Raw genomic sequence first — 22,541 nt, 5'->3', positions numbered from 1 at the left:
GATATTTTTTTCTCAGTGTGAGAAGTTAATACACACTTGATATTCTTATCCGTGGTTTTCCACTTTTTCTATTTAACCACAGTTTGTATGTGCTGAATGAGTTTGGGCTAGCAATTCCCAAAACAGTTTTGTTATATATGTAAGCTAGAATACAAATTGTAATTTAAAGTACCACAATCGTGTTGACAAAGTCGCTTCGAAAGTAATCAGTTGGTATCAAGATGATCCAAGACGCAATGCAACACACTTGTAAGGCTTAATTTGTTAATGATTTAAAATGATTAAGTGAAACATGATCAAGATATGTGCGATTTTTATTTTTTCACCAGACCACTTCTTGTTGTCTTGCTATGAATAGTGGCACCAAGATTTACCAAAGATTCATCAGCTTTTAAACAATGATTTCATCATATAATAAGTATCGTTAAACGATAATAATTGTAATGAAGTGTACAATTGGTACCAATGTTTGACTTTTATTTACGTCAGATAACATCTACGGATCGTTAACTTTGTCATTGTTTTTATAATTAAATTATTTTTACACAATGTTCGCCAGCCATGTAACTATATACATTTTGAGGAATATGCGAAATATACAGTTAGCTAGGATTTACTTAACAATTATTTGAGTTTATACTTTACAATTATATATGAGAACTTAAAAATGAAACACTAACTTTGAAAATTTGTAACTGACTGTCATAGCCTACGTACAATTGAGCAATATACATATACACATACATATTTGGAATGATTGTAATACATATAACGAATACACAAGTATTGAAACGAATAATAAAGTTCAAATATTCAGGAAACCTGCATTTAATAATATTATGAAATCTTTTAAGGAAACACATTTGCCAGTATCTTTCAAATTACTCGGTGAAGATTTTTTTAAATATTAAACATATTTCGACAGATCTGTTGTTAATAAAATGTTAAAATTCTGTAAATTTGGATTGTACAATCACTATTTCTTTTCAGTTTTTCTGTTTATTTTAATATTTATACTCATTTTGCAACACGTATTTTTCAGCCTTTTTTCAGAATGGCATAACAATTCTTACATAAGAATTCATTTCAGATTTACATTTGTATATCATTTTAAAGAAGCATTTTATGTAACTATAATGAAACTTGATATAATTTGACGTTTATTTGGTAGCTTATGATACCTTATTGTTGATTTAAGATAACCGTTGTCATCGTTGTATCTGATGTTTAAACTGGCGTTGGTTGTATCTGACATTGTACGTATTCTGAAGATGAGTAAAACATATCTTTGCACTGCAACCATGCAGTGTTTTGACTTTGGGACCCTTAAACGTACACCAGGCCAACCTGTGTCCATTAAAATCGAGTTGAGGCCATGACTTTCACTACACTGCATTTTTGAAAGCGATATGTGAGATAAGTATTTCGACATGAACTTCTGCAATTTGACTCCGTTAAGGTAATACTATTTCGAAAAGGTGTAACTTAAGACTGGAACTAAAATTTGCGTATGTTTGACAAATAATCTTTTCGCGTTAAACTGCTATTGTTAATTTCAAATGTCAGAACAATATTTTCTGAACTTAAGTGAGTTTCATAGTTATAAGGAGTGCCCAAACATACTTCAGATAAAGTGTAGGATACAGGTTAATAATGTTACGTTAGAATGTTTGTAAACTGAATAGTTATCAACACAATCATATATATAAAAGAATTGTAAGAAAGTGGATATAACAAAGTCACTGACATCTTTAGTTTGGTAAAATCCATAGAAATTCCATTTAAATGGTATCCGACAAACAGGGAAGAGTAAAATGACGCATTTGACTGCAACATCTCCTTTAACTGTTGATTACATTATAGTAAGCTGCATTTTTGAAAACAGAAAGATGACTAAATGATTATCTTTGTTAAAGTCTGGATTCTGCATGTCATGTGAAATACTGAGGTACCACCTTGATCCACCACCATCCGTAATAGGGTGTTCCGTGAATTGCGGCAACATCCAGACACAAGCTGTAAATCATTCTAAAAGTCTTTCGGTGTGAAAGTAGGAATTGTTTTGCTAACTATAACGTCCTAATGGTTTTAAACATTTGTATTAACAAGGAAAATTAAAGCCGAAATTGGAAACTGAAACTTTTTTGTGTGTTTAAAATGTGTTTAGAATGGAAAAAATCCTACCAACATAGTTTTATCAATTCAGAACTGATCAAATTACCGGTATTTAATTTTTTTTAAAAAGATTCGTTGGTGTTCACTGAAGTAAAACCAAGCGATCACTTTGTAACGTAAAAGTGGACCAAACCGCAAGGTATGTTTCGCTGTTGTATCTATTACGTCATATCTTGAAAACACAATTCATATGTCATATAACGTGAATAAAATCCATAGATATATCCTTTCGAAGCAGAGCAAACACACAACCAAGCAGAATGATATCAGCTTCGATTTGACTGAGCCCGTTCAGGAGAGGTAATAAAATGTGCAACACTTCTCTTAGGTCATTTCTCTGACTTATAACCTCTTGTTAATTTCTGCTGTATGTGCCTAGATGGTAAATCATGAAAACGGTAGAAATTTACAAGGTCATCTAATGTATGGAATGTTCTACTTTCTGATAAATACACTTTTCCACCCTGAAAATAAAATATTGTACAGTGTTAAAAGTTCTTTCATTAATGTTGTCAATTGTTATATTATTACTTACCTGGTAAAAATCATATAAAATGTCACAAATATCACAGATTACATGCGTTTAGTATTCTGATTAGCAATAAGTTACATCTAAAAGTATAGCACTGTTTGAAAATGAAAAAAAAAAAGAAAACGTATTCGTTTCCTCGGTAAATAACGTGTAACCAAGATCAATTTCGCTTATGACGTAAAATGCCAAGAAAGTCGGGATCTCGGTTTGCTATCGCAAGGTTTGGCAAGATTTGGCTCTATGTTCATATGGAAGTTTCAATCAATTTTAATTGATATAAGTTTGTTCAATATCAAGTACCTTTTCTAAGACTTTATAAATTTTTACACCATTTCCAGTATTGACACATAGTTCCTGAAATGCAAACAGTGATCTTACAAACAACTCAAAAGCAAGAAAAAATGTCCAACCATATTCTTTTACGTCTGATGCTTTTGATGTGAACATTTCAGTAAATAAACAATATTTCAGGGTGACTCAAGAGTTAAGACTACTTATATAAACATAGTTGAACTACAAATTCGACGACAGTAAAATATTAATCATGCAGTGACAATATCAAAGTTGTAAGTTACCTTTTTCGTTGTTGTACCTAGCCGGATAATAAATGTTCCGATAGGTTGTTCAGCGATCCATTTTTGACTGAAATTTTAAAGTCATACGTCTTTCAGAACCAGTGTTGGAGATTGGGTTTTGAATAGGTTACTATATATATCCATATACATGTGAACAAGTGCTAGCTAACTGAGAAATAAATGAGGTAATAATTGGGTATCGTAATATATCTTAAGCGCAATGTAACCATGTCATTCATTTGACAATGTTCTAGTAAAATATTACGGGCTACAAAACGCTAGGTTAGCAAAACCCGATACGGCCAATACTATAATTATCCGCTCATATATTTATGTTCTCGTGGTGTCTTTTTAGATTTAGAAGGAGACAGGCTAAGAAGTAGCCGTCAAGAAACCAGATTTCTGTTGAAGCTGAAAACATACCTTATCATCTCTTCTTTGTTGTCTTGTAAATATTCGTCCTGAAGGAACTTCTGTAAGTAAAATTCAAAATAAATAGTCATCCTGAAGGAATTTCTAAAAGTAAAATTAAATATAAATGTTCTTCCTGAAGGACCTTATGCAAGCAAGATTCAAGATATATATTCATGGTTATGGTGTCGGCTGCTCATCATGGAGATCGTGGGTTTGAGTCACGAGCACACCAAATACGGTAATAGTGTTGGGGTTTTTTTCCGTGAAGCAGACTTGAGAGGAATTCAAAACTTATGAACTGTTAATAAATTGAGCCGTGCCATGGGAAAACCAACATAGTGGGTTTGCGACCATCATGGATCCAGACCAGCCTGCGCATCCGCGCAGTCTGGTCAGGATCCATGCTGTTCGCTTTCAGAGCCTATAGCAATTAGAGAAACTGTTGGCGAACAGCATGGATCCTGACCAGACTGCGCGGAAGCGCAGGCTGGTCTGGATCCATGATGGTCGCAAACCCACTATGTTGGTTTTCTCATGGCATGGCTCAATTCATAATGGGTACGCAGCTATGTGCCCCACTTTGGTACAAAGAGCAATTAAAGCTCCATTCACTTGATAACAATAGTGCTAATGGCAAAGAAATAGTAATTTGTTATTATAAAGCGCTGATAATGTTTTATAATATCTTCTGTATTCTTATGGACCATAAAAAGTTTTACACTAGAGATGTCAAGCACTTTAAAATACATGTAGAAAATATTCTTGCACGTGATCATCCATTATGATAAGACACCAAAAAGAAGATATTTTGTATAGGATAGCGTCGAATTTGCAACGAAAAGGAGATTTGTGTAATTTTGGGATCCTAAACAGTGTAGGTAGCTTAATCTGCATGTATTCTGATATTTATTTTATCTAATGGTTATAAATGATACATTTTCGTAATCTTCAACTTGTTTTGTAAACAGTGTGTTTATAAAAGCCTTAATATAGTCAAACTTATACTTACTAAATTCTCATAAGTAGTACTCTCGACGCTACTTTCGTCACTGGATTCCTCTATAGTTTTCAGACAAGTATTTCCTTCATCTTCAGTTTGATCAGTTTCTTGTGTTCCACTACAAAGACTAGGTACTGTGCTAGGCGATCTGACTGATAAAAAGCCTTGAGAACTACCTGAAGTCGGCTGTGAGTCTTCGGAACCTGTTAAAAATACCTTTGTAATCTGTAGTGAGATTGTTCAAAAGGCACATGATACATTATTTTAGTACGGATAATTTATCGTGGGGAACTCCATTTGACTGGCCACTATAAGCAAAATTTAACAGATTGATATGTATTATCTAAGATTGTCATTGTAGAATGACTCCTTGGCAAACGCATGTGCAATGGAAGAAATAGACGTAGATGAACTAGTGTAGTAACGTACAAATGTTACGGACACTTGTAATCTGCACATTTTCGCTCGAGTTGAATGACAGAACCTGCTTCTCATACAATACCAGCCACTTCGCCCGATGGATTTTTAGATAACCCCGTCCTTAGTCGTGATCAAGGCTGCATACCTAAACATTCTATAGATATTCACTGCTGCTGTTTTAATCATTATTTAAAATCGCCCGTTTAACCAACAATGATACGATAACTTTTCAGACATGATGCACAATATTATGCCAGAAACATCAAATAAACTGGAAAACGACCACTTAAACATACTCTTACGTTTCTTTAAATATTACTGAATATTAGTATGATACTTATATCAACAATTACAAACACTCGTTCTACGATATAAAACTGTTGTACTCTACGGACATATTGATACGAGTAGTTACTGCATTGTTTTATTTGATTTCACACAAGGGACTTAATTCTCTTTCTATAAAATAATCGTATGATACAATATACCCACCGGATAGAGCCATATGTACATCATTCATTCTAATAGGGCTCTGTTTCATATTAATGTAATACGGATCAGTCAAAGACTTCATGTTTTCATCCACGCTTGTCTTTCTATGTGGCTTGTGTTTCTGTTTCATTTCTAAAATATGGAAAAACATTATTGCCTTATTTCCTGTGCACACATACATATTGTTTGCTAATCAGAATCGGGTTGGGTTAGTGTTGTCCATTACTGTTATTCTAAAGATTTGTTTGAATAAATATTCAGTTTGACGAAGAACTCACTTTATATGCAGTTTTCATTTAATTCCTTCGGAGTTTCTAGTGCATTATCTGTTTCTTAAACGCGTCGTGTTAAGCTGCTCAATAATAGCTGACCAAGAACTTGTCCGGAATAGGTCAAAACCTCAGACTTGCTGGCTTGGTCGTCGTCATACTTAAAGTGGAATAGCACTTTGTAATTATTTTACAACCCACATATGATATTGATATCATATAAAAGTAGTTATCCCCGGCATGAATGTGTAACTGTTTTCTTGGTTATTAGTGAAACTTTTCAGCTATGACGTCGCAAACATGCACGTCTGTTTTGGCGCCACGTTAAAAAGCGATAAAAATAGGTTTATTTTCTCTCATTTGTTTATTTTTCAATTTACAGCTATGAAACTTATATCTTTATTTGTGTTATACAAAGGTCTACGGCGCTAGACAGTATTTGTCACTTTTATTTTTAAAATTATGGAAAAAATGAAGAAAAACGACATTCATGCCGGGGATAACTTCTACTTTAATATGACATCAAAATCATATGAGGGCTGTAAAAATATTACAAAGTGCTACTACACCGTAAGACGAATGTATGTCAACGTTTTATGAGTAAGCATGAAATAAGGTATTATTCACCGCCGACAAGCTTGCTGCTTCAAGTGTTGGTTACTGAAACCCTCGGCCGAAAATATTTTATGAACGGTGTATCTCTGTCTGACAGAGTTTCGTTTCGAATGTCCCGTATATTTCATTTTTTACAATTCATTTTTGCTGGATTCGGATTTTGTCTTCCTAATTTAGAAATATCTCAGACAATTTCTACTCTACAAGATACAACGATAATAGGCCAAACTTTTGATCAAACTCGGGTATTAATGTGTTTTGCAGTAACTAAAATGACATGTTTGGATCATTTCAAAAATGGTAAAGGACGCGCTATATTAACACTGTTTAATAGTTATTTTATATGTACCTATTTAATTACGCAATTGTAAATACCATATACATAGAAAATAAATATATTTATATGTTTTACGTTAATACATGGAGTTCTTTGCCAAACTGCAATACAACACAACTGCAGTCAGTATTTATAATATTTTACTACTAAACCTTTTTCAGATTTGGATTCTGTCATGAGAATATCTGCGTCATCTATGTCTTCGTATCCGTATCTGCTCTGTCTGATTATTGATTCTGTTACGTATTGGTTTGCGAGTGGGTCAATCAACAGATCTTAAACAGCGAAAGAAGATCATCTCATGAAATTTATTAAAATTATTAAGATATGTAAGACAAACCTTTGTTTTTTTACTATTTAGATAAATAAATACATAAAAACTAAAATATTGGTGAGCCACTGGGTCAGTCAACAGGCCCATGTCAAACTAAAGTCTTCTTTCATCAAGGGACAATACCCTGTATTTACCGTTGATAAGACAAATTAGATATGCGAGTTTCTCCCCTTATCTACCAGTAAGGTAACATAACGTATCTTATCACCAGTTATTCTGATTCATCAGATGTTCGGCATGGTACCCGAGACGAACCGGAGAACCATGGTAGAGCTCTGGTATGCGAGAATGCTCGCCAATAAACAGTGTTGTCATTCTCATCCATAAAAGAATAGGAAGGACGAAATGAAATTTTAATTGAATTATAGATATCAAGATAAGATAATTTTGATTCATCAACAGCTTTTAAAACTCGATTTGTAACATTAAGTGTTAAAATAACATTTTGCTTCTAGGTTTTCTTTCGATGCGGAGATACCTGGTTATTAAATGAAAGTTCATTTTTGAGTACAAGCTATGAAATGGACTAAGGCAGTCTGACATTGTGGAAAGTTTTACTTGCAGCAATAAAAACACATGTATTTACAATATGTAACAGTACAAAAAGAAATGACAATTTAAGACACCAGTCAAACAATTAAGTACTAAATGTTTAGGTTTATCTGACTGCTATCTCATTTGCATTTGCTTAGTTAATTAAGTATGTTGCGCAACAGAACATCTGGTTGTATATCAGTATGGATAGCGCACACTGCGTGCAGTAATGTAAATTCGCACTTCTGTGATTAAAAGTATTCATAAAAATTTCTGAAAAAGTCAACGTTATAGGATTGATTTTTAGTATAGAAATAGGATGATTTATTTAAAAATCTAGTTCATTTTCTTTCATTTCTTTTCATCATAAAGTTTTTCTTTTTATAACTGACCCTTATACAGGCGCGGATACATGCTGTGTTTACAGAAGTTTTATGGTATTATCATGCTAACAGCTACTATACTTAACACTTTGCTATTAATCAGAAACACATTACACGCTCAACCTACTATATGCTATTTTATTTTAAAAGCAATATTACTGTAATACTAAAATCCATTTTAAATTAAAAGATATCAAGTTAAAAGATATATCATATCAGTCCATCGTTCACATTTAGACTTAGAATAGTTTAGACAATTATTTGTTCAACTTTAAGCTTCGTAAAAAGGCTTAAACGATGATAACATTTAAAACAGATAGAAATAATCTATTAAACAAACAATAATTATAAAATAACGTTTTGATTTGGTACTGGGTAAGATAATCAATCTTAAACAGAGAGGTAAAACACTTTCTTATTTAACGTAGGTAGTCGACGAAATCGAACCCGGATCGCTAGCAATGTAGCCCAACCTGCTAATCACTGGGCCGCTGACTACCTGTTACTGTCTGGTCCGTGGTATTAATAAAAAAGATACTATTTTGTTTGTCGTTAGGTCAGTCAACAAATATTACACAATAACAGAATGAACAGGACTTATAAAAGAAACTATATAAGCTAACGAACTAAGCATTGAGCCAACAATATTAAATGGACCTAACGTACGGGTTTGCAACTGCGTTAATTAACAGATCTTAAACATGAATAAAATATAAGCAAATTCTTTCTTCTGTTAAAAAGATTTATTACTTAGACAATATCAACTAATATATTGGTTTACCAATAAACGGAACTTAAACTAAAATAAAAGTTCCTCGTGATTAATTAAAACTAGGCGTATATACTAACATTTTAGTTTCCCACTGGACCAAACAACATATCTTCAATTATAAATTTATAATGTAAAGATGTATTAAACAAGCTGTATAAGCAAACTTATTGATTTGCCATTTACCTTAAAAACTAAAAGCATAAAGACCTTTTCATAGAACAAACCATATATACCTGTTAATACGAAACAGCATGGGGAGACTACAATTCTTGGCGGAAACACTTACCTCTGGTCGATCCACCACTTGCAAAACCACTGTCCCTAAAACAAAAAATTCTTACATGATAAAGGGCACAATTAATTTATATCATTACTCTTAGCATATCTTTTAATATTCTGAACTCTGTTAAATAAACTGTTTACTATATGTTTATTTTTCACTGAGAGAATAAAATCAGACGAGGAAGGTACTGACGCCACATACTGCCAAACAAATGCTAAATTACCCTATACAGTAACCTGGTTACACTATACCAATTCAGTTTCTTCTTTATTTCATATAAACAATGAAATCTTGAAACCTCATTTTCAGAACTTTATAGCATTTCAATGATATGAAAACTATATATGGTCGTTTAGTATGACATGTCCTCTTATCAAAAATAGAAAAATATTGACATGCTATGTACAAATAAGAAAAATAATCTGTTCTGAAAAACATCACCCTCTGAAAATGCTCCCATGAAAATAGCCTTTTAGCAATTACGCGTATGTTGACATTTTCTCAAAGAATAAAACTAATGCCTGGAAATTCACAATGAAAAAGATCTCAATTTTTACCCAGCTCAACTTAGAAAAGGCAAGATGAGCATCTGTGAAACTTGTTTGCTCTGGACCCTTCGCTTTGTATCGTGCGTGTCATAAACCGGGTACAAAATTAATACGCTTACGAGTATAAAAGTCCAATTTTGGTACACGAGACGACTACGATATGCGCAGTACAAAGCAGGGATCAATTCGCAAGGAAGTGTTCCATACAAGTAAAATTGATAAAACCCAAATGTAAGTTGTCAGGTCCGGTGTCATTTGACAGAATGGTCACATACCCGTCGATTGATACCAGGTATTTGTAAGCGGTAGGTGTTAACTGTCAGTTAATGGTGTATTTACTTACGCTGAGTAATTTTGACTTTCAGTAATACCCGACTGTAGAGCATTTTTCCATATCTTGAATAGAGAGAAAAATTGAAATTATCGTTAGTGATTGGGTATGGTTTTGACGCCATATTGGGAACAATAAATTTGGGACAATACTTCTAAATGTCCCTAATAATTAAGAGGTTTGTCTCTAGAATTATTCCATTTTTTTTTTCAAAATTTGATTTTTGAATTTTTTTTATTCATTTACTTAAAATTAATTACTCATTGTAGACTAGTAAAAAGTAAGGCAGTATTTATTAATTACATACAGATGGTCTGAAACTACGTAAAAAAAGTCAGTCAATTTATATATCATACTCGTAAACTGTCGATTTGAATTGTTTTGTTTTATGTCAGTTATGATAAAAATCTTTCCTTTTTCTCGTTCATCTTGTGGTACGTGTCTCCTTTCACCTTCTTTTTATATTAAAACCTTTTAGATAATTTATGTGCAATATTGAACGATTATTAATTTCTAATAAAAGCAAAATTATTAAAGAGTACAGTCACAGAGTAAGTGACACACTTTTTTAACGTATCGTATGATGATGAATAAAAATATACTACATGTATATACTTTTAGACACCATGATCAACAATAAGGTAAAATTTGCTGTCTTATCGGTAAAATTATCCCCCTTGAAAACACCTGGCTGGGCGATATCGATTTTTTATCTGGTTGATATTTTCCAGTAGAAACAAAGAAGGAAGTTGTTTTTGAACAAATATTGTGTTCCTTAGAATGAACGCACAATATTTATTATCCTATTGAAGTGTTCATAATTCTGAACATTAGACAGAATGGGAAACGTCATGACTACAAACTGAATTAATTAAGATAAAAATGCAAATGTTATTAGAGATTGACATAGTTATAATGAAAAAAATAGCAACCTCTTTTGACTCCAACGATGGGCATGCAAAAACTAAATCCTTCCGATATGCATCTGTAAATCTTACAGACAATCCTGTAATGTCTGGATTTTTGATATCCGTATAATCTTCAACGCTGAAAATGTGTCAAACTGTAAAAATTAAACACTTTCCATCGAATAAACGATATGTGTATGGTGGAACATTATCATCCCTTGATGCGAATGAAAATAAACGTAATACAGCTTCCGGCATACACCTTCATGACCTTACATATTTTGAATTTATACCTTCCGTTTACGATTATTTGAGATGAAACATACGTATACTACATGTTCTTTCCCAGTTTTTTTTATATATATATCTAAGGAACTAAGGATTGTGGTAATGTAGTAAGTAACATCTAGATATGAAACACATTGGCTGTTTAAATAGTGTGCTGAGCCTCAGGCCTTTACGCGTTCTTTAAACAACCCAATGCATTTTGTGTCCATATGGTAACTACATAGCTTACTTTTTCTTTCTTTCACATTCATTTATTTGATTCAATGTTGATTACTTTAAAGAAATAGATCTCTGAAACAAAAAATGGTCAGCTAACGACGAATGTAGGAATAGTAAAACTTTCAACGTTCCATTGACGGTCATGCTCAGCAGTTTCACAGCTCAAAAACGGTACAACTGGGTGCCATTACATGTACGAATGTATTTTGAAATTTGGCCAGCAGTTCCAGAGAACATTTTCAAAGGTTTCCAAATGAGCTACATAGCAAAAGATAGCACCCACCTAAACTCTGCAGTCATGTTATTTTGAAAAATCAAGAATCACTATTGGTTTGGCACTATTGGTTTGGGGGAGAAGGCATTTAAAGATTTTCATACATTTTTAACTCTTCTTTCCATTTTAAGAAACAATGCCAGTATTAATATTTTGCAGAGAACACTACCTGAGTAAGTAACTCAGACAAAAGCCTACTTCTAATAGTGATTTCTGTCATTCTCATCAGTGTGTTGGTATTTTACATATTATTTCATAAGTACGCATTTATTTCGTGATACTACTGTACCAACAGCGATGACATAGGTTTTGAAATGAAAGGAAGACAAGCGTTTAAATTTAAACATTACCATTTACATTCTCTCAAAATATAAACTGCTTCAGCTTTTTTGGAAAACTGGTCTTCGTAACAAAACAAACACCAGGAACAGTTTTCTTTAGACCCTTTGGACACTATTAGAAACCGGTGACACCCTGTAAATAATCAAAACATAGTTGTACTGCGAGAACATACAGATTCCGGATTTTTCAAAGTTTAAAACATCAGATAATTATAAATATGATGTGTCTAACGTGTATAATTATCTAGAACATATTCTAATCATGAACCTGCCTAATTATTCAATACAAGATACATGATTCATTCAAAAGCTGAATAAGACATGTCCAACAGCGTGATGTAAGACCCAAGTATGCATGACAAATAAATCTTCTACCTGATACTAGTAATTGCGTTATTCTATTACTCAATGTATTGACTGAGGACGATTTATTAATAACCAGTTTAAATATGTTTTGTTTTAATATGCAATTAGTTTAACATAATAGACGAGTTTACAACGCTGTTGTTTATGCGCATGCAAACTTTACGTGTGGCAAAAAGACCGCTCAACAGTCAGTACACCTACATAAAATCATCATTATATTACGAATTGTTTTGCCACAATAAAATGATTTTGATCACACAATTTATTGTAGGGAATGCCTTGATTAAAGATAGATATGTTATCAATTATATCGCACATCCAAACCCGCCTTTATTCTTATTTTCGTCAGAACAGAACAAGCATCCGCAAATCTACATCCACTCACAATACAAATTAAAATTTGAAAATGTCATATTTTCTATAATTTTATCTGTCAAGAGAGTTTTTTCATTCAAATAGCTGTTATATTTTTCTCAGGGCTGAATGATATCTATTATAAATTTTGAACGAACGCTGCTCTTTGTCACAAGTTGCGGTTTTAAGTATTATATAGGAAATTACTTCATAACTATTATGCAACTTACATGACAAATACATAGGTCACCTTTGCGAACAAGACCGTAACATTGGATTTTGTAATTTCGAGGATGTCACCAAATTAGACCGGGTCATAAAAGTTACTGAAGCATATAAGATGTCTTTGATGTGACTTACTGCCTAATGCCCTTCGGTCGTCATCATATCATGTAGCGGAGCTGTTTCGTAAATCAAAAATAAACATAACACACGATATCTAATATTAAAAAACAAATCTATAAGGATATCCTCTGGAACTTTGATGGACATTTCCTTTTTAAATGATGTTAATATTGAAATAAAAATCAAATTTGTAATATCTGGATCATATCCGGACATCAATTACAACTGGAATTTATTTAAAATACCTAATAAGTCTCTCATGTTTATAGGCTGGATCATTTTTATATTCTTAATAAAATCGAAAATATACCGTGCGCAGAAATCATACCTTTCATTTGAAAGAATAATTATAATAGACTTGAATTCCACAACAAATAGAGATCATGGTCTAATAGCAGATAAAGAATGTAAGTTTGGAACACCCCTCCACGCTACCCGCCCCTGTTCTGTTAAAATTGACCGCTGCGGTCACTAGCATAACCACTTTGATATTGTTAAAAGATTAGTCAATAGAAATAGAAATATAACAATTTTAAGATGATAATTTTCTGTTTGAATATGGAATGAACTGATCGCCATTTGGGTATAGTTGGATACAAAATCAAAGGAGGGATTGAGTCCGCCTTTGTTAAAATTAACAAGGAGGACTGGGTGCGTGTGTGTGCGTGCGTGTGTGCGTGTGTGTGTACCAGCTACTCTGAATTAAACTTTTCATTTTCAAGTTCGACTCTTAATGATATTATCATGTAAGCTTATTGCGACAGGTTGTAATTTCTGTCAGATCATATCAAGAAATATCCATATTCACATAAACTTTTTATATTGATGGAAAATCTAAATTTCTCAATTTTCTTTAACCTAAATTTGCCGAAATGAAATATCAATATGGCTGAAGAATAGTTTATTGCCTCTTCATTATGAATCCTTCATTATAAGTTGTAATGCGCATTAGTCGAACTTCGAAGTATCTCGTTTTGTGCAAGACAGTTGGGGATGTGCAAATGATTACATATATTTGCATACATACATCCTTTAAACTAAACTGGTAATTAACTATAATACAGACTCGTATTGGCCAAATTGATTAAAATGTGATATAACTTTAACATAGTTTATATTGTACGATCGTGTCTTTTGCTGTTCGTGGAGTGCGCATGCGCCAAAGTTTACTTTGGTTGCTAAGGAACGCGCCAACTGTAAAATCATCTATATGTGACAAGTAGAGTACTCTATTACTTACATCTTCCGCGAATAAGTTTTGCAAGTATGCCCTGCCTTTCCATGTCTAACATACCGCATTTCTTGTACTCCACTATGTTCTTTAGAATAGGTGCTCCTGAAATATTGTGTGACCCGTGTGGTGATAAATCACGATATTGTATCAATATGAAACGACAGGTCACATGTGGACAGACCATCAAATCCATGTTTCAGCAAGCGAGTTGTGTTTCTCTCATAATAAAAATGTTATTCATGTTTATCCCAAAGATCTATATGTGGTCTCATCAAATTAAAAGAGATGGAATTCACTCGAGTATTGTATGGCACTTGTTAGAAAAATGTTTGTTGTTGTTTTTTTCTGGCCTATAATATGCCAGTATACACGTGACAGGTTAGAAATATACTGTAAATGTGGAGAAATATGCATTTCTAATGTGGAAAAATGAACATCAATGCAATAAAGTTTGTAATTCAATTATGATCGTTTTGCTTATAAGTGGACTTTTTTTTTCAGTTCAAGTAAGAAATCTTTCTAAATGCAATATAAACAAATCTATACGTTTGAAATTTGTACAAGGAGAGGATACTTAGTAACAGAATGGAAAAATACTACTTAGAAGATTCAAATATTCTATCAAAAAGTCTGCACATATTACTCAACTTCTTTAAGATCATTTGACAGCAGTCAGCTAGCCGATCAATTAGTCAGCCTCGATGTGTCAATTGATAACTGCAAAGCAGCAGATGACCACTGTGGGTCAAAAGTGAAATGTCACTGTTGTTGATTTTGCATACTTCTTTTCAACTTCATAGAATGTTTGCATGTGGCCAACAGATGACCCCTAATGCATTTACTTAAATATATAAAAGGTCACGGTCAAGGGTATTAATATCTGGAGCATTTTTCATGTAATCAGCAACATACATTTGAGCGTTCCATCCTGTCACAATTTTTTTATAATGTTACACATTGTTATTTCGCCTGTAGGATATAGTTCATGAAATATTCTCTAAAGCAGGAAACAAAAAAAAAAGAGTTTCAATGTTCTTGTGGTAAAGTTATCATGCACTTGATCTTATAGATCACATTTAAGATTTGAATGCTCCATCATGTTATACTTTTTATTCAAACTGTTACACATTTTTCTCTATTGTCACGAAACATTCTTCGTAAAATTTCAAAGACTTTATTTGAACTTATAATCTTAATTTATTGAGTTTTTGTAATTATACTTCATATATCCATCTGTTGTAAATAAAAAGGGTTTCTTTATCAAGCTTTTACACATTATTTATTTAAAACATGGGCGAACGTGTCATTTTAGTGCTTCTTCACATTAAGATTTGAATTTCGAATTTAAATCATAGTTCACAGCATTTATTAGAGACATATGAGACTGAGGAAGTGATTGCACTTTGTCTAAACACTTATGCTAGGCCAGAAAAAATGTAACATTACATAAATCAAACACCACAAGATATTTTATCTAGGCATTTGGGGATCCCCACTACTATTTTTGAGCATGTTTATACACACACACACAAAAAAAGAAAAAGAAAAAGGCACTTTCGCAAGCTCCCGATTCAAAATCTGCTCTTTATAAGAAAAACGCTTATACATCAAATATAAACTGTGCAAGACGACTAATTTATTAGATAGAGCGACAACAAACATTCAGATAGCTCACTTTTAACCCCAAGGCCTATCAAAGGTCAATGATTCTCAAAGTACCTTCTATGGAAAAGTAAGAAATGCTGATAAAGTATCACATAAAAAGGCAGTTTCAAATGTCTCACCAATGTCTTGTAACGCCTTTGAATCCGCCATCTTTAGAACTCCGAAAAAAACTATCGAGCAATGGCGCAGTGTGTCTCAGCTGTAGCTCCTGTTGAAAATTTAGTATATTCATGCATCAATTTCATTGCATTAAGGTAGTGAACCTGTTATAGCAATCGGTCTTTTCTTTTCGATTAAGTACTGTCCGTATGTGATTTCGACATTCTTCGGTTGTAATGCAAAATGACCGAAGGATGCCAAAATAGCACGATGACTCGTAAGCGGCCGATTGTCTTCATGTGTCCACTACCTTAAATCAGTCAATGTAAATATGAAACAATCTCGTTGAATTCCAGGTGTATGACACTTTTAACATTACATATATATCAGGAAGGTCTAATACGTATCAGTTGTTCCAGATATATATGCATAGCTAGTAAATAACTCGCTGCCCTTAGCCACCCCCCCCCCCCCCCCTTACATTGATTTGATTAAAACGATTGGACGGCTCCTACATCGAATCTTAATTGTTCATTCTACATATATATGTACTTTTTCAAGGTAAGTTACATTCGTAATTACGTATATATATTTCAATGTCATGTTGAAAAGAAACTACATTCATACCTGTTCGGTTTTTTCTTCCGTATAAAACTAAAAATATGTTCTATTTTAAACAATACTGGGGAAAACCAATCCGTTTACGTGAAAGAATACTGAAATATATACTGGTAAACCATCGACTATTATGATTACGCAAAAAGGAAACAACTAGTCTCTTGCAATAATTGGTCTTACATAAAGCTAGATCACGGGATAATTTGGGTGTGCGTAAACGTCTAGTAATTTATTCTGCGCGCCTGATAAGTGTGAATTAAATAAAACATTGTTCTGTTATATGATTTCAATTCTGAAACGTCTTTGATATAAAATGATAGATCGAAATCACGGCACTAGTAAAGCACCAAATAATGCGTCGATCTGAAGTCAATACTTCCTTTTATTGTTCTAAAGGAAATGTACATGAACTTGTCATATTAGAATATAACTCATTAAATGACCTTACCACGCGTACTTATACTTTTCGTTTTAAAATTTCAGTGTTGTACGTTTCTTGAATTAAAAGTCATGTTACAGCGTTTTGAGAGTTTGACTGTTTTGATAAATAATTTGGTATAAAACCTTTTTGTAAAATTGAAAGAAGGCCTATGTCTTATTTAAAATCGAAAGTATCATTTACAACTAACGTTTCAATTAAATGAAAGCAAAAACTACAGTTGATATAAATGCATGGTTTAAAATAATGCACATACAGTAAACACTGTCAAAATATTTTTGAGATAAACAATGTCCCCTAATTGTCAAGTGAAGCAGGTTTAACGAGAAAAAGTACCAATTAGTAAACCATAAATGATCATTTTTATTACGTCTGTTATTTTTAAATAACTGATGATATAAATATTAGCACTCGTTAATTTAGTATGTAATAAATTATTAAACATACGCAAGTGATATATCCAACAATATTTTAAAGAGAAACTATTAAATGGGTATCTTAAACGGAAAACTAATGACTAATTAAGGGTGGATACGAAAGTAAGTAATACAAAAGGATGCGGAAAATAAATATTTCAAAAATAGGTTTAACACATCTTTGTATTACGCAGTAGGTATATTACCCAGGAATGCGTCAAAACATGAAATCAACCGCTTCCCGCTCGCAAACCAATATATATATATAATTACCATCATTTTATTTATTTATTTGTTATTACTGTTATTTTAAGTTATATTATATTTATTTTATCATTTGTTTTAACTATTTTGTAGCTTAGACCCCAAAATACTTTTATTTTCTGGTGCACAATTTTGATCATGGAGATATTCTTTATTTGAAAGTGAGAGTGACACTAAACACTGAAAGACAGAATTATCAGGATTTCAAATTTTATTGTTGCACATACACAACATAATATTATATATTCATATATATTCCATAACGCATATTATGAGACATGTCATGAGAAAACAAACAGGACTTTATATGACCGGATTATAATTTTGATTGTTTACCTTATATTCATACTTTATATAAATAGTTGGCTGTGATGAGAAAATCAACATTATGATTTTTTTTTGTCTGCACAGAGTGATTGCAATCCATATTTTTTTTTGCTGTCAGAACACATGAATGTTAGACTTTGCATAAATTTGGTCATATATAGCCATATTATTAAAAATTTTAATATTATTGTATATCAATCTGTCAAAATGTAAAGATAATAATTACTACAAATTAAGTTGCATGTTTGAACATTTCTGACTGAAAACATGTAAGAGGGTTCAATTCCCTCCCCAGACTAATATTTTTTAGGGAAAAAGCTGGTGCAAAGAGGACAGATTGTCTGGTGGTCCCGCATGATTTCTTAAGATATGTACAAATAATGCAACTTCTAACTCTTACCCTGCTAAATTTCTGTAATGCACTTGTCTATCATTAAATATGGACAGTACCGTTATAACTATCTAAAGGGGTTCATTCCAAAAAGATACTGACTGAATATAGAACAGTGCAGGTCATGATCAGACTGCACGCAAAGGCAGAATCAATTGTCTAGCATGATAAGGGTTAAGATGTGTAAGAATCATGGGCATCTGAAATTTTCAATTGCAGCAACCTGTAAATTGTAAGTGACGCTGTACAAAGTAAAGATGGACAAGTCCATTTCTGAAATTTAGAATACTATGGGTTAAAGCTTATTCTTTTCTACCCACTGGTGCATGGGTTCAGTAGAGAAAAATTTAAAATATTCGGATAATAGAATGCACTTTACTGGTACGCACTTCTTGCTAGGATTGTAAAGGGTAAGATGTGCTCGTTACATTTACATTTAAATAAATTGTAACAATAATCTATTCATTAATGAAAAAAGAAAAACGGGGGTGTGGGGGCGGTAGCCCTCATAAGAATAAACGGGGAGTGTTTATTTAATGTGCGTACCGGTAAAGTGCAGGTGTCCCAAAAATTCATAAATCTAATGAATCTTGAATAAAAATAATAGAAGTATTTTGTCATTAAAAACACACTAAAGAAACAATACAGTAATTCTCTGTTCACTGTGTTGTTGTATTTAATAGTCAAGTTAGTGAACAAATAAAAGTAACAAATATTACAGTATTAGAAAAAAATGAGTACATATCATGCATTCTAAAACATGTTACAAGTAAAGCAACAAGTAAAGCCTTAAGCTGACAAACATCTTACAAGTAAAGCAACAAGTAAAGCCTTAAGCTGACAAACATGTTACAAGCAAAGCAACAAGTTAATCTTAAGCTGACAAACATGTTACAAGTAACAAACATGTTACAAGCAAAGCAACAAGTTAATCTTTAGCTGACAAACATGTTACAAGCAAAGCAATAACTATAGCTTAAAGCTGGCAAACATGTTACAAGCAAAGCAACAAGTAAAGCCTATGAAACTAGCATGCAGTAAAGCATCAACACCTTTTGTAAAACCAAGGGCAGCATAATATTGAAAAGGTGACAAGAAGTAAAGTTAGGTATAAACAAGTTAGTAATAAAAGTAAAGCATTAAGCTGACAAACAGTTACAAGAAAAGCAACTAGTAAAGATGATGAAGCACTGCACAAAGTATAACTGAAGCAATACAAGCAATATGCATACAGCATATATAAGCACACATAAGACATACTAAGCATTTGCAAACTAACATACATTCAAAGCAGTAACAGCTCTAGCAGACAGACATTTAACTTACAATTTAAAAGACATGTTTTCCTGCAAATATATATTTGTTTAACTATTTAATTAAGTACTAGTAGTACTGTATGTTGTACATAATAAAATGTAGCATTATAAGGTTTCACTCACCGGAGTATTACACAAAGTAATGAGGAAATTTAGTAAGGTATCTCAAAAGTACATTACCCAAAGACTTTTGGTGACCATAACCCCTAATTATTGAGTTATTCCCCAGAGCATGAATCACAAAACCACTCCTCAGGAACCTGACTGTGGGACACATTTCCAGTGAAACCAAAGCTGACAAGTATTACAACAGATACTGTTGTCAGAAGAAATTGTTATTTCACCACAAGGTAAACATATATCTGAGCAAACAGGGCAGAATGTAAACTCTTCTTCACCAAAAAGATGAGGCAGTATATATGCCTTGAAGAAGTTGACCAGACTTGGAAGAAGAGAACGCCAGTGACTCTCACAAAACTTTTTGGCGTAGCTGTCTAAGCCACTTAGTTCAAACATATTCATTCCCAGAAAATAAAGTACAAACACTAATACATATGTCATACTTTATCAAAGCAACACAGGAAATGATAAGAATGGAAGACAAGTCTTATAGAATTCTTCTCTTTCGCGGACAAAATAAACCTGTACGGAAATATCCTGCTTAATATTTTATGGGACTAGGAACATAGTCTTAAAACATGAAAATAATAATCGTTATTAATGTAAACAGTAGAAAATGGACAATATATGATAGAAGAGAAAGTATGATTTGTTAAATGCATGCGTGAGTAGATATAGAAGAAGGATAGATAAGTCAGCAATAGAAATGAAAAATGAGAAAAAGAAGAAATGAGACGGTCTTAGGGTAGCTGAAAGAATCTCTTACTTTCGGATATGTATGTCTGTACATGCGTAAATAAAGTCATATTATCCTGATCAGAAAGGTCTGGGTTACCAAACAGAACAGTATCCAAGTTAATATCGAAATTCCGCATCAAAGATTGTTTCGACAGTCGGTAAAATACTGCATTCAAAGAAGAAGTGGAAGTTTGTTTCGATCTGTCTGTCCACACTGGCACAATGGTGTAGGAGAGATACTTTTAAGAACAGATGATGATTCAGTGCACTGCATTTAGTACGTAGTCGCGTATGGAGCACCTGGAGTTTCCTTTTTCCGATGTAATAGTACTCTGGAGTGTGTCGCTTGTTTTTGTTTATATTACTTTTAAATGATGATGATAATGTTTCAGAGTTACGGATGTCTGGTCTCAATAAATTCCAGTCACGTACAACAGAGGGAAGAAACGAATTGAAATATAAGGTTGTTTTTGCAGGTACACCATCAACATTTTTCGACTTTCTTAAATTGTAGCGAGTATCACCTGAATCAGGAAAAGAGATGATAGATAAGCTGGAGTCAAATTAGATTTCAATTTGAAGAACATGATAAGCCGGTGTTTATAACGTCTGTCTGGGAGTGTTTGCCAGGGAATTTCTGTCTTCAGGTTATCTAAAGAAACAAGATTGATAGCTCCAGAGACGATGCGAGCACATTCATTTTGAATTTTGTCGAGTTGATCCAATCCGTACTTGGTACAGTTACTCCACACTACGTCAGCATATTCGAGTATCAGTCTTAAGAAAGAAATATATATAGTTTCAAGGGAGCGACGGTCAAGTGAGAATTTCAATTTACGCATTATATTTACCCTCTTCCATGCCTTTTCTACAATGTAGTTGATATGAGAATGCCAGCAACAATCGTTTGACAAGAATACACCAATATGTTTATGTTCAAGTACCTCAGGAATATTCTGGTTAAACATTCGAAGAGGGGGGTGTAATTGAAAATTTCTTTTTCTTGAAATTAAGAGAGCTTCTGATTTTGACGGGTTAAATGTAACTAGCCATTTTTCTGCCCAGGATGAAATAGTTTGAATATCGGACTGGAGTAGATCTGCCGCAGTATCCGGCTGCTCAACTATTATATAGAGGCTTGTGTCATCAGTAAACAGGTTAATGCATGATCTGATTTCTTCTACGATGTCATTGATAAAATAAGGAAAAGAAGAGGCCCGAGAATCGAACCCTGAGGAACTCCAGCTTTTACAAAAGCACAGTTAGATTTGACTCCAGGAAGTACAACACGTTGACGTCTATGTGAGAGATACTCTTGAAACCAGTTATAAATAGATCCTGTAATTCCTACATGTTTTAGTTTCCAAAGTAAACCTTTGTGCCAAACTTTGTCAAAGGCCTTGCTGATATCGAAAAAGACCACTCGTACTTCTAGACCATTATCGAGCGCTTTGCAGAGAGTATCGTATATGAAGACAAGCTGATTAACTGTGGAGTCGCCAGGAATGAAACCTGATTGTACAGGAGTAAGGAACCGAGAATCATGAAGATGGTTAAAAACGTACTTGAAAATGAGGCGTTCAAAAACCTTTTCAATAGTATTTAAGAGAGAGATTGGACGATAGTTATTAGGAAGAGTCGCATCATCTTTTTTAAAGACTGCGCTAACATGAGATTCCTTCCACGTGATTGGTATGGTAGAAAGTTGAAGTGAAGCATTGAAAAGGTCACAAAGAGGAAAAGACAGTTCGTGAGAAGCCTCGTGAAGAATTCTATTGCTTATACCATCAGGACCTGCGGCCTTA

The 22,541-nt window shown here is 33.1% G+C and overlaps 1 protein-coding gene across 5 annotated transcripts; it reads right to left on the bottom strand.

Moving 5' to 3' along the window:
- Positions 1–296: 296 nt before the first annotated feature.
- Positions 297–17,719, bottom strand: LOC123534102 (uncharacterized). 5 transcript variants are annotated; one of them, XM_053550827.1, is made up of 14 exons: positions 17,612–17,719; positions 16,128–16,216; positions 14,350–14,445; positions 12,054–12,177; positions 10,947–11,061; positions 10,027–10,079; positions 9,139–9,173; positions 6,982–7,104; positions 5,609–5,740; positions 4,706–4,899; positions 3,706–3,755; positions 3,283–3,349; positions 3,008–3,061; positions 297–2,639 (listed from the first exon to the last, which is right to left on the bottom strand). In XM_053550827.1, the coding sequence occupies exons 2-14, from the start codon at positions 16,156–16,158 to the stop codon at positions 2,505–2,507; spliced, it is 1,209 nt and encodes a 402-aa protein (XP_053406802.1). In that variant the 5' UTR covers positions 16,159–16,216; positions 17,612–17,719; the 3' UTR covers positions 297–2,504. The 5 variants fall into 5 exon arrangements, with proteins under 5 accessions (XP_053406802.1, XP_053406815.1, XP_053406824.1 ...); XM_053550840.1 differs by having other exon boundaries at positions 16,128–16,417; positions 17,612–17,685; XM_053550849.1 differs by lacking the exon at positions 3,008–3,061.
- Positions 17,720–22,541: the final 4,822 nt, after the last annotated feature.

The sequence above is a fragment of the Mercenaria mercenaria genome, chromosome 1 (assembly GCF_021730395.1).
Source record: "Mercenaria mercenaria strain notata chromosome 1, MADL_Memer_1, whole genome shotgun sequence".
Lineage (NCBI taxonomy): Eukaryota > Metazoa > Mollusca > Bivalvia > Venerida > Veneridae > Mercenaria > Mercenaria mercenaria.
This window is presented reverse-complemented; position numbering and strand designations above follow the sequence as displayed.

Coding starts and splice junctions, on each gene's coding strand:
- LOC123534102 (XM_053550827.1), bottom strand. CDS start 16,158: ATGGCGGATTCAAAGGCGTTACAAGACATTG. Junction 3,350..3,705: donor AACAAAGAAGAGATGATAAG/GTATGTTTTCAG, acceptor TTAAAATTTCAG/TCAAAAATGGATCGCTGAAC. Junction 3,062..3,282: donor TAGGTACAACAACGAAAAAG/GTAACTTACAAC, acceptor TTTGCATTTCAG/GAACTATGTGTCAATACTGG.